We start from the raw sequence: 18089 nt of genomic DNA, 5'->3' as shown, positions 1-18089 counted from the left end.
CTCCCCTCAGCCGTCTCTTCTCCAAGCTGAATAGCCCTAGCCTCCTTAGTCTTTCTTCATAGGGAAGTCATCCCAACCCCGCTATCATTTTAGTCGCCCTTCGCTGCACCTTTTCCAATTCTACTATATCTTTCTTGAGATGCGGCGACCAGAATTGAACACAATACTCAAGGTGCGGTCGCACCATGGAGCGATACAACGGCATTATAACATCCTCACACCTGTTTTCCATACCTTTCCTAATAATACCCAACATTCTATTCGCTTTCCTAGCCGCAGCAGCACACTGAGCAGAAAGTTTCAGTGTATTATCGACGACGACACCCAGATCCCTTTCTTGGTCCGTAACTCCTAACATGTAACCTTGCATGACGTAGCTATAATTCGGGTTATTTTTTCACACATGCATCACCTTGCACTTGCTCACATTAAACGTCATCTGCCATTTAGCCGCCCAGTCTCCCAGTCTCTGGTGCCCCAAATGGAGAAGGTTTGCCATCTGTTGTGACAGCAAGGCCATAGATCCCATTTTTTGTCCTACACAGACTGCTTTGAATATCTTCTGCACTTATTAGTGTCTGGTCTCAAGACCAACTCAGTAAGGGTTCACCTGAGTGTAATCAGTGCTTATCATCAATGTGTAGAAGGTAAGCCCATCACTGGACAGCCTCTAGGACGCTTCATGAGAGGTTTGCTTTTGTCAAAGCCACCTGTCAAACCTCCGCCAGTGTCATGGGATCTCATCGTTGTTCTCACCTGGCTGATGAAAGCTCCTTTTGAGCCACTGAATTCCTGCCATCTGAAGTACTTCACCTGGAAGGTCATTTTCTTGGTGGCTGTTACTTAAGCCCGAAGGGTCAGTGAGCTTCAGGCCTTTAGTAGTGGATGCACCTTATACTAAGTTTCATCACAACAGAGTAGTCCTCCACACGCACTTCTGCCGAAGGTGGTGTCGGAGTTCCATCTAAACCAGTCGATTGTCTGGCCAACATTCTTTCCCTGACCACATGCCCATCCTGGTGCAAACTGCTTGGACGCCTTGGACTGCAAGAGAGCGTTGGCCTTTTATGTAGAGCGGACCAGGCCCATCAGACAGTGCACCCAGTTGTTTTGTTTCTTTTGATCCCAACAGGAGGGGAGTCATCATCAGTAAACACACCATTTCCAGTTGGCTGGCAGGCTGCATTTCCTTCGCTTATGCCCAAGTTGGGCTGACTTTGGAGGGTCATGTCACAGCTCATAATGTTAGAGCCATGGCTGCGTCAGTGGCCCACTTGAAGTCAGCCTCCATTGAAGAGATTTGCAAGGCTGTGATGTGGTCTTCTTTCCACACATTCACATCTCATTACTGCCTTGAGCAGGATACCTGACGCGACAGTTGGTTTGGGCAGTCAGTGTTGCAGAATGTGTTTGGGGTTTAGAATCCAACTCCACCCTCATAGACCCTTTTTGTTCTGTTGCAGGCTGCACCCTCATCTAGATGTATATAGTTTCAGGTTAATTTGCATTACATCCTTGCCGTTGTGAGGCCTAATTGACCACTGTTTGTTTGTTTTGGATGAGCCTGGATGCTAGGGGTTCCTCACTTGTGAGAATAGTAAGCCTGCTTGTCCTCGGAGAGAGCAAAGATACTTACCTGTAGTAGGTATTCTCCGAGGACAGCAGGCTTCGCATTCTCACAATCCCACCCACCTCCCCTTGGAGTTGTCTTTTTGTTCATTTTTGGTTTCTTAATTATGCTATTGGATTTAACTGAAGAGGTGCGGTCAGGCTGCGGGCGGGAAGGCACTCGAGTATGTGTGGTGGAGTGCTGCATGCACCAAATTTTTTGCTGGTTATTGTACCGATTCCCAGGCGACGCAGATCGTCTACCCACGTGAGAATGTCAAGCCTGCTGTCCTCGGAGATTACCTGCAACAGGTAAGTATCTTCACTTTGTTGTAAAAGCATATAAATAGTAGTGTTAAGTAAGGGTTTCTGGAGGTGTTCAAGAGTTGCTAACTTCTTTAAAAAAAAGTACAAGTATTACTGTTGCCCACTGGAAACCTTACTCTCCCCCCACCCAGCATGTCAGATCCCTTAAAAAGGGCAAATTGGTACCTGTACGTCCTTCCTCATCTCAGTGGTCTGTAAGGGAACTCTACATACTCCCACAGTTTGCTTGCTGATTTGAAATATTCTAGTGTGTTTTATATGGCCCCTCCCCTTAGTTTGGGAACCCGTGCTATACATGAGACAATCTAGGTTGTAGCATATTAGTAGAGCATAGTCTTTCATTGTTGTACCCCCACCCCTTCCTTCCCAACACACGGCTCTGGCAGCACACCTCCATCATGACTTGTAGAGTCCCCTGATATTCCAGTACTGAGATTTTCACCCCAACCACAGGCTTACTAATGCACCTCAGTCCTTCCCTCCCCTGCTATTCCAGTATTGGCTGACCCTCCTCTTATGGAGGGATGAGAGCACAGTTCTACTGTTGTTCTCCTACAGAAAGGTGGGACACTGTTGTATCATAACATAACAATGGTATTTGTATACTGCTATAACCGCATAGTTCTAAGCAGTTCACAATATCCACTAAGGCACTAGGACAACCTCCCAGGAATTACAACACAAAAATTAAATAGCAAGCAATAAGTCATTATTAGATAAAACAAACTTCTGGGAAAGGAAGTTTTAAAATTTCTCCTAAATAAAGCATAAGAGTCAGATTGAGCAAAACGTAATGAGAATTTGAGCCATAATTTAAGGATTTGATAAGCCAACAATAATTCATGAATTTTCAGTCTCCTACAATCTTTGATAGAAGGAAAGCTAAAAGGAAAATTGTTAATAGTTCTTTGAGATCTAAGCAAAGATGTGAACTAGAAATTATCCAACATATAAGCTGGAATAGCTCCATCTAAAACTTTAAATAAAAAAACATGCAAACTTAAACAAAACCCTGACCCCTATCGGCAACCAATGTAATTTTACAAAATACCCCAAAATCTTGTCTCACTTTTTTTTTTAAATAAATAATTAAATGCAACCCTGTATTCTGTATTATCTGAAGCTTTCTTAATTTGTACTTGGCACTTCCCAAAAAAATCAAATTGCAGTAATCTAACTTCGATAATATCAGTGATTGAACTAGGAGTCTAAATTTGTCAATTTCAAAAAGACATCTCACTCTGTTTTCTTAATAGAAAAAACTACAGCATTGATACATAAATCAAGAGAGAGAAAGAGAGTACTATCTACATGAACCCCTAAAATTTGAATTACAGAGGAAAAAGTGTATTTAGTTTGCTTGACTTGAGTATGATCTAATAGAGGATCAAGGTTATTGGACAATAGCAATAGCTTAGTCTTCTCTGGATCTAACTTAAGTTTGTGGCTGCTTCTCCTGTAGAAGAATGGAGGGATTGGGCCACTGCTGCTTTTGTACCTGCAAAGAGTGATGGGTGCTGCTGCTGTCCCCCCTCCTCCTGCAGAGGAACAGAGGGGTGGGGACACTGCTGTAGCTGCTTCTCCTGCAGAGGGATAGGGACAGAGCTCCTGATTGTCCTGCTCCTGTAGAGGGGTAAGAAGTGCTGCTGCTGTTCCCCTTCCTCCTGCAGAGGAACGGAGGGGTGGGGATGCTGCTGTGGCGGCTGCTCCTGCAGAGAAATGGAGGGATGGGAGCCAAGCTGCTCCTGCACCTCCTGCATATTAATGGGAGAAGATGCAGCTGCTGCTGTTGCAGAGGATAGGGGAGGGGGTTATGGGGATGCACAGCTGTGCCTGTTCCTTCATTAGCCATATGCTGGCAAAGCTTCAGGGCTGTGATACATTAGGCAGTATGTCAGCTTCCTAGGACACTAGATGGTGCTACTGTTTTGTCATCTGGGCTCCCCCACCCCCCAATCCTCCCCCATGCTGGAGTAAAGTCAGCACAGCTTGAGAGAATTTATATAATGCTATCTAGCAGCTCCCAGTAACCTGGCAAAAAGCAAGTCACTCTTCCCACTAAGCAACATGCTAGCTACAGCAGATACCAGCACACGGTGCTCTATAACAGCATAATGGCACACTAGGACAGCACTAACTCAGAGGAAGGGGTGCCCTGAACACTATGCTGGATAGTACTGGTCCATAGAGAAACATGCCCCTGACCCAATACTGGCACGCTGATATGAATTGATACCCGCTGGACAGCTTTTGCTGAGGTCCCAACAGAGCAGCACTTTCCTCAACGCTGTGTCCTGGGAGGGAATTGGTGGGGATATCTACCTGGTGAATGAGGAAGTGTCAAACTGAGAGAAAGCCTCTTTAAAATAACATACATTTGTAAATATAGAAATAACATTCTAAACTTCACAACTCTGTTTTTTGAGGAACCCGAATGAGCCAGAAGGGAAAGATCGCGTGGAGAGTGTCAGGTGAGACTTGGGTCTATGAATGACCTTCCAGCCTTTTTTATGCTTTCATCTGTGGTCTCATCTTTCACCCCAGCTCTGCAGTCTTTCCCTGGCACACTGCTTCCTCAGCCACCTGGAGACGCTGATAGGACACAACCTTACCTTCACTCTGCACTCTTTCCTTGGTATTTCCGCTCAGACACTAAGGGTATGCAGTCTATCCCCTGCACTGCCTCCCTAGTTGCTCAGATGTAACCACTACTTTGTTCTGCTGCCTCAGACATTGAGGAAATAGTCTCCTTTACTCTTGCTCTCTTCAGGCACTCAGATGCTGAGGGGCCATCAACTCGCCTTTCCTCTGGTGGTTTATATCTCTGTCCCTGGCACTGCTGTTTCAGTCACTTATGGTAGAGGTACTGAAGGGATGTGGTCTTGTCTTTCATTCCCTGCAGTCTCTCTGGTGCTGGTGCTTCAGGCACTGAGAGGGACATGGACTTTTCTCTGCTCTCTCTTCCTGACATTGCTGCCTTAGGCACTCTGAAGCAGTCTCTCTTCCTTTAGAAGGTTTGTATTATTTATCTTTGACTTGTGGCAGGGGATCAGAGGTGTTTTGCATCAGGGTTTTTTTTTTTCTTTTGGTTGGGGGGGGGGGGGGAGGATGGGGAATATGGCACAGCAGCTTCTTTGAAGGGCAATGAAGGTGCTAGTCTTTGGGTTCTGAGCTGTAGTTGTTGCTTTCTTGTTACCAGTGTTTGAGACATTATATTGTCTGTATTTTCCTTTCTGAAGTTCAACCTTGTTTTCTCCATGCTAAATCCAGTGGTGCACTTTTCTTGATTTAGGCACCTGAAGTCCTGTAAGCTTGTGCATGTTGAGGCTGAGTCCCTTTTCCATGGGAAGACTCCAGAAGAGACGAGAGAAATTTCCAGCAGAGGGGAACATAATGAATATTAATACTAACTGTGCAATTTTAATATTTCAATCTCTGCTTCCCAGGAAATTCTTAAGCTCCACCTATAAGCCATGAATTAGATAGCAGGCTGTCAGATTTTATATGATAAATGCATCACCCCAAATGGGTTTCCCCCAAGGAGGATTAGTATAAAGTGTTCTTCCAGAGTTCAACAGTTAGCCTCTGTAAAAGTTAATATTACAAGTACCCTCTTAAATCATAAGTCACATCACCTTTGCTGTATTTTGAATATTATCAGAAGACTTCTTGTAGTATAAAAAGCATAACTTGCAGAGCCCATTTTAATTAGCAGACTTAGTGCCTTCCCTGTATGGTTTATAGATTCTTAATGTTGTATGGTTTATAGATTCTTAATGCACTCTCTTCCCCTTCCTCAGACCTCACCTGGGCATGGAGAAGGAGGATCCCCGAGACTCGAAGCCCCGTTCACTGCGTTTCACCTGGAGCATGAAGACTACTAGTTCCATGGAGCCCAATGAGATGATGCGAGAGATCCGTAAGGTGCTGGACGCCAACAACTGTCAGTGTGAGGCGCAGGAGTCCTACACGCTGCTCTGCATGCATGGCCTACCAGGCCATGACAGCTTTGTGCAGTGGGAGATGGAAGTATGCAAGCTGCCTCGCCTCTCACTCAATGGTGTACGCTTCAAGCGCATCTCGGGCACCTCCATAGCTTTCAAGAACATTGCCTCCAAGATTGCTAATGAGCTGAAACTTTAACCCAGAAGAGGAGACTTATGCCCAGATAAAAGGACCCTGCTGCAGGCCAGTTTTCTAGGACCTGCTGTTGGGCGCAAACCGCAGGAGCAGGAATGCGGCCCCGATTGCCAAGAGGGGGGAAAAGGGACTACTTGTGGTTTCCATTTTATGTGAGGGGGTGAGGGGACAAGAATGAATGAAGCAGAAGAGATGAGCATTGTAATATAAAGATGAAAAGTCTATTTTTGATCAACTTACAACAACAACAAAAAAAAAAAAAAGGAAAAAAAATGTCCTAGCCAGGCAGAGTCTGGCCTTGTGTAGAAAGGTGTGGGATGGAGGAGTGATGTGAGTGATGTGGAGAATGCAAATCCCTGAGCCACACCAGGACTTTTTGGTACTACTTCTTGCCTGATTTCTTCTTGTACAGATTTTGTTTCACCAGGGTTTTTCTTTTCTTGTTTTGTTTTGTTTTTGTTTTTAAGAACCATGTTCAGAAATCCATATGCACATGTGAGAAGGAAGATGGAAATAGATCTCTGGTGTGCCCTTTATGTACTGTAGAACCTTCTGCTGCCTGATCTCTGTAAAAGTGAAGGAGATCGGGAGAGGGTGTGTGGAGCTGAGAATGGCCATTACTGCTTTAAGCTTCTGAGAGGGAGGGGGCTGTGTCGCCATCTCACTCTCCACCTCCTCCCCCCCCCCCTTAATTTCTCTCTCTGGGGGCAGACACATGTTGCTTTCCCTCTCTTTTTCCCCTGTTAGGTTTGCCACAGTTGAATGTCATAAAGGATAGGCTCTTCCGGTCCTGGTTTTACCTCCCTTCTTGCATGGATATGTAATTACAGTTTCCTTAAAAGAAAAAAGAAAAAAAAAAGCAAGGACTACATATCCCTGCATGCAGTAGAGTAAAATCATAAGTGACTTAGTCTGTGTATCTTGTGACACAATTGCTGGCAGCCCATTTCTCCTCCCATTGTGGCCTGCTGGGATCTCTCAGGCTGTGTGGGCCCTTGAAGCTCATATGGAATGAGGGGGAAGTAGAGAGAGTAATGTGCCCAGTGGCATTGTGCTCTCTCCTGAGGCATGATGAGAAGGGTAGTGACAGGCTTGTATTCTTCACTGCATGGGTGTTACCTGTCCCTTCCCTGCACATCTGTCTTTCCTATAAATGTAGTGAATGTAGTATTGGGGTGTAGGAACTCTTTCTGGGGGTTTCTGGGCCCTTTTAGGGCCAGCTAATTAATGCCTTTGCTTGAGATTGTTTTAGAAGCAAACATGCAGCTAACTTACACAGATTTCGATGCATAGGAAACTTTTTTTTTTCACTTGTGAAATTCCTAAATCTAAAATGTAATAGCACTCTGGGACCTAGGTGTCCCCTGTTACTGGCACAATGCATACTTTAAGGACTCTATCTCTGCCTTAGCCCTTTTCTTTACTGCACTTCCTGTAGAGTAGCAATGAAATGCTCTGTTTGCAAGGGAGTCTGCCTCCCAAAAACAGTGACTCATCCTTACTGGCTTTCTACCATCAGCAGGGAAGCGGTACGCTGCTTCCTCCATTCTTATGCTGCAGGGATTGAGCTGTGCTCAAGGAGTTGTCATCCATACAGGGTGTCTCATGGTGGTAGCAGATCACATCTATTATGTAGCTGCTTTCTTTAAGGCAAAATGTTTTGGGTGGTGCTAATGGAGGAAGCAGGTTTAAAGCTTAGTGTTAGCATATCTATAGATGGTGGAAGTCATGGACTGTTCTGTACCTTTTTTCTTTATTTCCTGTAAGGAATGATGGAGCCTTTTGCTCAGTGCCAGTCTCAGTGACACCCTCCCCTCTCTCCCTGCACACAGATTGTACCAGTTGCGTGGGGTGTACAACTGAGCCTGTTTGTAAGTAGTTGGCTTCATGGCGTTTCAGGCGATGAGAGCTCTCTGCTGTGCCCCTCACCACACCACAGACTGGATCAAAGATCAATTATAGTGCTGTTAGGTTACTAGCTTACTTCCTTTCCTCCTCCCATGTTTAGAGATGTACATTTACTTTAGGTTTTACTTTTGTGGGAGGGAGGGTAGGTTTTATTATTTCCATGTTTAACTGGTGGTGTCTAGTATAGTCTTGATCTTGTTATTAAAGTGGGGCGCTGCATCTCTAGAAAACTCTCCCATGCTGTTTCCTGGTTCATTTGCAGGCAGGTTTTCTCTTCCTTCAGTGTGTGCTGTGGTTAGGTATTGGAAGGAGCAGAATGGAAAAGGAAACAGAGGTGTGTCCCTGTTTTACTTGGCTACATCCCTTTCCCTCTCTGTCTTATGGCCATACCCTCTTTTACCCCCTTAAACCAATGTATGATGTCATCTCTTGTGCAATCTGAGACACACTTGTTCAATTCCTGCCCTAGCATACATGAGGAATGTAGGTGGTTCACTGTCGTCTTAAGATTTCCATTTTGACCAACAGGGACACGGAGACTGATTTTTAGTATTAAGATGTTCTGATTCTCCAGCCCATTGCATATACCAGTTAGGGTAATGTTTCCAACTGTGTTGATTATGTGCACACAGTGACAGAAATGACCCTCGCTCCAGTCTCTGTCTTCTGCTAATGGGTGAGGTGCAGTAAGCATGCCATGTGTTTGTATTGCTCTATATGAGTAAGTTCAATTTGCCTGAAAGGGAATTATAGGGAAATGCCCCCTTGCTAGTGGTGCAGAGGGTAGGAATATGTTGTGCAAGTTCAAGAATCAGCACAAATGGGTCTCTACTTAGGTTGTGGTGAAAATCTCTTCCTCCTCATACCACCTTCCTTCTTGGCACACTTTTCCCATTTCATCCATGGAGAGTTTAGTGAGCTTGGGGGATCTAGTTTAATTCTGCTTCCTCCAAAACTTGTGATGTGTGGTAATAATCTGTGTGACCCTCAGCCACTGCTTATCAGTATCTGGTGAGCAAGTCTGTTATGAGTACTGGACTGGTGCCAAAGCATGTGCCTGCAGGGTGATCATATTAACATCCCTGAGGAAAGCTTATAGCTAATGGAGAGGACCTGAACTAGGTTTTACTACCTGACAGAACAACGTGTAGTCAGTTAATGAGAAATCATGAGGTGATCAAGTGATTCTGTTCCATAGTTGAGGTATGTGGAGCTATGTATGTAGCCAAGCAGTGACAGCCATACTTTTAACTTTCATTCTAAAGGGTGAAGCTGAAGCCTTCCCTTAGCCATCATGCCCAAGAAGAGACAGCAGTTGGTGTCTCCTCCTAAGGCAAAAATGATTAGAGGCTGGAAGAATGAGTGCAAAGTCCTTTAGATGATAGCAAAATAGGCCTTAGTGCTGTGGCAGTGCACTTGACGTACTACCACACAGAGGAGCCTGGGTTCAGTTCCTGGCTCAGGTTTCTTGCTCCCTGGTTCTGGGACCAGATATAAGTGGGACAGATCAACCACAAAAAGTGGAGGAACACTCAATCCCTATGACCTTGAATTGTGCAGCCAAAAAAAAGTAGGGTAGAAGGGCTCTTCCAAGGAACATAAGGGAGACACAACAATTCTTGTGTGTTAGAGTTTATTGACACTCCGGTCACACTGTGCGATTTCCCCCCCCCCCCCCCCCCAATGGAATTGTATTCTTTTTCAGATTTAGACATCGAGCTATGTTTTGCTGGAGTAGATAGTTACTGAGCTTCATGTTTTCCTGTGTGTAGCGTTGGACGAACAATATACAAGATTGTACATCGCACTAACTCCTGAGGCAGGCGCCGAAACACGGCCGCTGTTGTATCTCCTTTGTGTTCCTTGGAAGAGCCCTTCTACCCAACTTCGTTGTCTGCACTACCAGATATAAGTCCCATGACTGCAGAGTTTTGAAAGAAACATGATTCGCAGTCCCCTGGCTGAGAACTTTTACTGCCAGACTGGATTAAAGGCAGGCAGGAAGAGATGTAAAATAGGGAAGAAATAGCCCTGGGTCTTTATAGAAGAAGGCTTGTGCCCCAGACCTCGGCTCTGGAAATCCAAAGGAGCAGGAGGAAACCACTAGTTCATAAATTTAAAATATAAGTATTTAAAAAGTAATATTGAAAAGAAAATGAAACAGGCTGATGGTGTGTTAAAGTACTTTGCTGCTCTGTCAACTTTCCACCCAGGGAACAATATTTGTGTTCCACACTCAAGAAAGCTTATTGGAGAGTTGAGGTTTTATCATGCCATAGATCTCTGACTCACTGTGCTTTCAGTGTGTCACATGTCCTCTTTCTGGAATAGGCAGAGACTCTGGCACTGCTGTGCATCTCCTAACCGAGAATTTCCCAGGAGCCATTTGGGTGACAGGAGACCGCTTTTCAGAGCTGTGTGGCGGGAGACCCTCACCATGCCTCACTCTTGAAGGTTTCACTCCAGGGCTCTTGATTTTCAAGTTTTTATTTATTTATACATATATATATATAAATATATATATATACATATTGAGAGAGAAGGGTTTTTTATGTTAAGCAAATATATATCTGGGAGTGGCATTATCTTTTTATATGATAAAAAATGTGAAACTCCAGGAGGATATGATTGTGTAAAGCTAATTGTTTGAGATGTGGCATTCCTCTTGTATTTGGAACATCTTTCATTCTTTGAACCTTACAATGTTTGTTTTCAATTCTGCATGGGCTGTCTCACAAGAACATGGTTTCTGGGGACTTTGGGATAGCTTTCTTAGCAGCAAGGTCGTGAGGAACAATCAAGCCAGACATGAATTTCCAGATTCTGCTGTAATTCCCTGCCTGGCCTGTTCCTCAGGGCCTGAAGCCACATGGGGGATCCCTTTTGTTTGTCCTTTTCTGCCACTATGGAATTTAAATGTTAACGACATGGAACATGAGAAGTCCCAATCCCAGTCCCCTTCATCCCTGTACTAGACTCCAGTTTTTACAAAGTGTGAATAAGGTGGTTCAAAATTTCTATTTTATTTTTGAATGGACAGTCCTCCTTTGACCCCATTGCATGTATGGATTTATAGTTGTTTTCTTGTAGAAAAGGAGGCATGCAGTGGGGTTATAAGAGCTGTGCTAGCTAGAGGTGTAGCTACTGAGGGATTCTCTACCGCATCGCTTGCCATACATGCAATGGGTGAGTCGAGGAGCTTTTCTTTAAGGACTTCCTTGTGGACAGACCGCTAATCTGCATCTTGCCTCCCAGTGCATAGGGGGAAACTAGTGTGGTCCTACTGATGGGCAGAAGCAGGGAATCTGCAGGCACATCCAAAAGCACAAAGTGAAGAGACTCATCCTAAGCCCTCCACAAGCAGTGGGCATTCTGTAAAACACAAGCAGAAGGCTCCTTCCCTTGCCCCCTCTGTAACTTTACTAGCACTCGTTAAGGAAACGAATGTATTAAGAGAAAAGCTGTAGGGGGTTGATTTTTCTCTGGAGTTGTTTATAAATATGAGCTGTATATAGTTATATTGATACCTCAGTTTTGTGATTTTGCTTGGATTTTTTTTTTTCTTTTTAAATCATGTCATTTCCTTCCCTCTCCCTGAATAAGATTACTGTGGGATAAGACAACAATGCCATTGACTGTAGATTACAGGCCTAGATTAAACTTTCCAGAAAGTGTGGCGCTGAATTCTGTCTCTGTCTCTATCCACCACTTCATCAGGGAGTTGTAACACTTTTCTGCCTCTGTTGGGGAACTATGCCATTTGCAGGAGTCACTACTCTTGTTCCTGTAGCTTACCACTGTGTTTACGAGGATCATCAGACAGTCATTGTTCAAGGTCCCTTTCTTTCCTTTTGAACTTAGAGATTCATGCTGCAGTCTATAATTTAATGTATATTATCTCATCTGTGACAGCTTTTATGCTGGTGGCATCCTTTCTTCTCTGAGCTGAGAGAAGAACGTAACTCCCAGAACTTCCTTCCTTTGTTGCCTTTTGATGCCCCACTTGAAGTCACAAAAGGCATGAGTACTACACGCCTAGCTTAAGCAACAGATAGCAGTAAAAGTAGGAGTGGACCTTGCTATCCTGGGACTAGGAAGCCTCTATTTACCCCTGCAGCACTTTGTGTTCCGGGGGGGGGGGGGGGGGCTGTACTGGTAAAATTAGGGCAGTGATTCTTAACCCAGTCTTCTGGCACACCTAGCCAGTCAGGTTTTCAGGATACCTGCAATGAATATGCATGTGAGAGATCTGTATGCACTTCCATTGTAGACAAATCTCTTATGCATATTCATTGTGGGTATCCTGAAAACCTGACTGGGTGTGTCTCGAGGACTAGATTGAGAACCTCTGCATTATGGTGTTATGTCGCTATTGAGCTGCATTGGTGACTGGGATTGTGTATGATATTTGGCTGGAAAGCATGCCATGAAATTATAAGCTAACGGCAAGTGGCCATCCATGGCTCCTGAAAATGTTACAAACTTAGTTAAGTGAAACAGGTCCATGGTACTTCTTCCAAAGCAAGTTCTATCTCAACCTAAGTTCCTGCACAGGCTGTTAATGTGTTGTCATTCTTCATCATGTGAAAAATCATATAGTAACATGGTTTGCAGTTTCTCCTTACAGTGGGGGAAATAAGTATTTGATCCCTTGCTGATTTTGTAAGTTTGCCCACTGACAAAGACATGAGCAGCCCATAATTGAAGGGTAGGTTATTGGTAACAGTGAGAGATAGCACATCACAAATTAAATCCGGAAAATCACATTGTGGAAAGTATATGAATTTATTTGCATTCTGCAGAGGGAAATAAGTATTTGATCCCCCACCAACCAGTAAGAGATCTGGCCCCTACAGACCAGGTAGATGCTCCAAATCAACTCGTTACCTGCATGACAGACAGCTGTCGGCAATGGTCACCTGTATGAAAGACACCTGTCCACAGACTCAGTGAATCAGTCAGACTCTAACCTCTACAAAATGGCCAAGAGCAAGGAGCTGTCTAAGGATGTCAGGGACAAGATCATACACCTGCACAAGGCTGGAATGGGCTACAAAACCATCAGTAAGACGCTGGGCGAGAAGGAGACAACTGTTGGTGCCATAGTAAGAAAATGGAAGAAGTACAAAATGACTGTCAATCGACAAAGATCTGGGGCTCCACGCAAAATCTCACCTCGTGGGGTATCCTTGATCATGAGGAAGGTTAGAAATCAGCCTACAACTACAAGGGGGGAACTTGTCAATGATCTCAAGGCAGCTGGGACCACTGTCACCACGAAAACCATTGGTAACACATTACGACATAATGGATTGCAATCCTGCAGTGCCCGCAAGGTCCCCCTGCTCCGGAAGGCACATGTGACGGCCCGTCTGAAGTTTGCCAGTGAACACCTGGATGATGCCGAGAGTGATTGGGAGAAGGTGCTGTGGTCAGATGAGACAAAAATTGAGCTCTTTGGCATGAACTCAACTCGCCGTGTTTGGAGGAAGAGAAATGCTGCCTATGACCCAAAGAACACCATCCCCACTGTCAAGCATGGAGGTGGAAATGTTATGTTTTGGGGGTGTTTCTCTGCTAAGGGCACAGGACTACTTCACCGCATCAATGGGAGAATGGATGGGGCCATGTACCGTACAATTCTGAGTGACAACCTCCTTCCCTCCGCCAGGGCCTTAAAAATGGGTCGTGGCTGGGTCTTCCAGCACGACAATGACCCAAAACATACAGCCAAGGCAACAAAGGAGTGGCTCAGGAAGAAGCACATTAGGGTCATGGAGTGGCCTAGCCAGTCACCAGACCTTAATCCCATTGAAAACTTATGGAGGGAGCTGAAGCTGCGAGTTGCCAAGCGACAGCCCAGAACTCTTAATGATTTAGAGATGATCTGCAAAGAGGAGTGGACCAAAATTCCTCCTGACATGTGTGCAAACCTCATCATCAACTACAGAAGACGTCTGACCGCTGTGCTTGCCAACAAGGGTTTTGCCACCAAGTATTAGGTCTTGTTTGCCAGAGGGATTAAATACTTATTTCCCTCTGCAGAATGCAAATAAATTCATATACTTTCCACAATGTGATTTTCCGGATTTAATTTGTGATGTGCTATCTCTCACTGTTACCAATAACCTACCCTTCAATTATGGGCTGCTCATGTCTTTGTCAGTGGGCAAACTTACAAAATCAGCAAGGGATCAAATACTTATTTCCCCCACTGTATGTACTGGAGTCTTGCAAGTTCAGAAAAATGGTAGAAGAGGCAAATAGAATCAACAGCAATGCCATGGAAGGAAGCAGGAAGCCCTGGCTGTAGATGGCTATCCGGAACTATTTAGTCATATTTTTCAACAATAGAGGGAATGCAGCCACACTGATTGGTAAGGTCATCCAGATGTCTTCTGGTGTGGGTGCTCTTCCGTAGCTCAGGGAAGCTGAGGCGCTCCCATGAATGTTCACAGGTATTTCCATCCTAACCAGTAGTCCTTTCTCTCTGTTTGGTCTGTGTCCCCCAGTCTTGTCTTCCTGTTCCTCCATACAAGCAACTTGCCTTTGTTTAGAAAAAAAAAAAAAGTGAGATGTCAGCATTGCAAGCAAACAAAGGGAAAGGAAAATACCCAAGAGTAAGGCTTCAACCCCTCCCAGGCCCCAGTTCTCCTTTCCAATAGGTCCTCGCTTTAACACATGCAGGAATGAAAGCAGTAGCGTTAATATCAAAACTGCTGTCTAGGGATGGCTGGCATCCACATTTAGCTGTCCCAAGCTGCTCCTCTCTGGCACTGGCCCATGCTGAGGTTGTGACCTATGTTGCTTACCAGAGTCACGGCCAACATGAACCTGATGCCAGCTTCCACACACAAAACACAGCCTTGCATGCCGCTTCTGCTCCTAAGGCTGCCCAGACTTTTCTGGATCTTTGGAGCTCCACAGTGTGCCAATGTTCTCTTAATGAAAAAGTGCACCAAGAAAAGTTTATGGTTTATTTAAATTTGATATACTGCTTATCCACAAATGTGATATACTGCTTTTCTGAGGACAAGCAGGCTTACCATTCTCACAAATGGGTAGACGATCCGCGTTGCCCGGAAATCAGCATATAAACAAGCAAAGAACATTCCAGAGCCATCTGAGGTGTGCGCGGCCTTCCCGCCCGCAGCGTCCTGGCATCTCATCAGTTTCTTTCCGCAGGAGGAAACAGCTGTGCTTTCTGTTGTGCCTCACATGCCCAGAAAGAACCCAAACTGTGTTTCAGCGCCTTTTTTTCATCTTTTTTTCTTTCGTTATTTAAAAACAAAACAAATCCTCTTAGTTCCCTTAGTTTTGTTTCTTTTTTCATCACTGGCCCCCATTTAGGCCTGCTCGGACAGGTCTCTTCTTTTTTGTGCCTCTTCCATTTTTCAGGCACAATCGCGACTTTTGATTTTGCTGGAGCCATTTTCCCTTCCATATCATCGAAGACTCCCAGTGGCTTCAAACATTGCTTCTGGTGCAACTGGACCATCTCAGGTACTGATACACATTCGTGGGGTATTCAGTGCCTTGGGCCCCGACCACAGCCCGGCAAATTGTGTCCTTTGCCTTCGTATGAAGAAAAGGACCCAAATTTCCCAAGAGGCTGAACGAGAAAAACTTTTTGGAGCTTGATCCAGTTGTTCAGTGTTGGCATCAATATCGAAGGAAGCATCAGGAGTTGAGATAGGAATGGCTGCTGTGAGACCATGAGACATGCTGAGAGACTCGGCACCTGAGAAGCGTTGATGCCGGGAGGACCACTCCCCTATTCAAGAGGTGCCAATGCGTGCGTCTCCCAGCAACCGAGATCCTGCTCCCACACCCCAGATGGTTCGACAAACCTCAGGCTTTTCCGATGGCAACTCTCGACAAGCGAGATGGTTCGACAACCTGACCCCACATCAGCCCCTCAGGCTTTTCCGATGGCAGCTCTCGACAAGCGCATCTGGGCCCTGCTTCCAGAGCTCTTGGACGCCTTGATTCAGCGATGTACATTGGCATCGGGGGTGCCTGCGCCTGCCATGCCTTTCACTGTGGCCCCGCCTGGCCCTCAGCCAGCGGTGCAGCTCTGGTGTAGATTGCCACCCAGGCTGGTTCTCTTTCAACGTCTGTAGAGGAAGCTTCGCCAGAGTCGAGGCGGGAGCCGACTCCTCAACATCGTTCCCGAGGACATAGATCCTGCACGTCGAGGCAGGCAAGGTCTCGGACATCCCTGAGGGAAATGCTGTCCGATACTGAAGAAGAGTACTCATGGGAATCAGAAGAGGATCACAGATACTTCGATGAGTCCTATGGGATACTTTCTGAGCCTTCCCCTCCACCTGAGAGGACACTGTCTCCACTTGAGAGTCTCTTTCACTTCTTTTGTACGGGAAATGGCGTAGGCCATTCCATTCTCCATACAAGTGGAGGATGAGCCCAGGGCCAAGATGCTCAAGGTCCTGGATTACACCTCTCCACCTAAGGAGGCAGTGACAGCTCCTCTCCACGAAGTACTCAAGGCAGTCCTTGTCAGGAACTGGGCGTCCCCTCTGTCTCTGTGGTTCCCAAGAAAACTGATGCCCAGTATCGGATCCAGGGGAAACCTGGGTTGGTGAGGTCTCAGTTACCCCACAAGTCCATGGTGGTGGGTGCCGCTCTCAAAAAAGCCAGGAGTGCTAGGGACTATGCCTCGGCTCCCCCAGGCAGAGAAGCTAGGACCCTGGACTCTTTTGGGAGGAAAATGTATCAGGCCGCTATGCTTATCGCCCATATTCAGTCACCAGCTCTTCATGAACATTTACTTGCAGAACTCAGTGAGATAGCTGTCCGACTTGGTCGATGCGCTCCCACCGGAACAGACTAAGCCTTTTCGCCAGCTGGTCAAGCAGCAGAACTTTTGAAATGGCATTCAGAATTTCTGCCCAACGTATAGCAATGTGCAGACACTCATGGCTGTGTGTTTCTGACCTGGACCATTCAGTCCAGCAGAGCATTGCTGATGCCCCTTGCTGGGGGATAATCTTTTCAGAGAGAAGGTCAAAGAGGTCGCTGACCAAATGAAAAAGTACATTGAGGCTATTTCTTCTCTCTCCCACAGGATGTCTTCTGGAACAACCTCCTCATCCAGGAGGTATTTTGGTGGATCGCGGAGTGCTTCCTATTCATACTCCAGGCATAGGTATGCTCCTGCGGCTCGCCAGCCTGCTTGTTCTCATCAAATCATGCACCCAAGGCCCCTGCTGCTCCCCAGCAAAAGCAAGGGGTGAGCTTTTGACTGGCTCCAGGAGAGCATAGCCACAGTCAAATTGTCCATGCCAGACGACTTGCTGGTTGGAGGGAGGTTAAATGTTTTCACCAAAGGTGGCCTCTCAAAACCGACTGGTGGGTTCTTCAGATAGTCTGGTTAGGGTACACTTTCAAATTGTTATCCAAACCTCCAAATTGCTCATTCATTCAGCTCTAATCAGAAGCAGGTACTTGCAGAGGAACTCTCCGCCCTGCTAAAGGCCCATATGGTCGAACCTGTTCCACCAGGGGAAGAAGGGCAGGGATTCCTATTCTAAGTACTTCCTTAAGCAGAAAAAGACAGGGGGAATGGGTCCCATCCTAGACCTAAGGGCCCTGAACACATTCCTAGTCTGAGAAAAATTCAGGATGGTTTCCCTGGGCACCCTTCTTCCCATGGTTCATGAAAACGATTGGCTGTGCTCTCGGGACATAAAGGACGTATATACCCATATCCCGATACTTCCTGCCCAGCAGAAGTATCTTCGATTTTGGCTGGGAACACATCACTTTCAGTACCGCGTGTTGTCTTTTGGCCTCCTGTCAGTTCCCAGGGTTTTTACAAAATGCCTAGCGGTAGTCGCAGCGTTGCTATACAGGCCGGGGGTGCATGTGTTCCCTTATCTCGATGATTGGCTGGTGAAGAGCACCTCAAAGGAAGGTGCTCAGGAGTCAATGCGGATGACTATTCAGGTGCTGGAACTACTAGGGTTTATAATAAACTACCCCAAGTCCCATCTCCATCCAGTTCAACTATTGGAGTTCATTGGAGCCCTTCTCGATACGAAGAATGTCCGAACCTACCTCCCGGAGACACGTGCAGACAACCT

At 45.8% G+C, this 18089-nt stretch overlaps 1 protein-coding gene across 1 annotated transcript in view; it reads left to right on the top strand.

Moving 5' to 3' along the window:
* Positions 1–11659, top strand: part of MARK2 (microtubule affinity regulating kinase 2) — a 225087-nt gene extending 213428 nt beyond the window's left edge. The window contains 2 exon segments of the mRNA XM_030219412.1: positions 4362–4406; positions 5736–11659. Of these exon segments, the coding sequence (XP_030075272.1) occupies positions 4362–4406; positions 5736–6078 (388 nt within the window). The 3' untranslated portion in view covers positions 6079–11659.
* Positions 11660–18089: the final 6430 nt, after the last annotated feature.

Source organism: Microcaecilia unicolor, chromosome 11, assembly GCF_901765095.1.
Source record: "Microcaecilia unicolor chromosome 11, aMicUni1.1, whole genome shotgun sequence".
Classification (NCBI taxonomy): Eukaryota; Metazoa; Chordata; class Amphibia; order Gymnophiona; family Siphonopidae; genus Microcaecilia; species Microcaecilia unicolor.
This window is presented reverse-complemented; position numbering and strand designations above follow the sequence as displayed.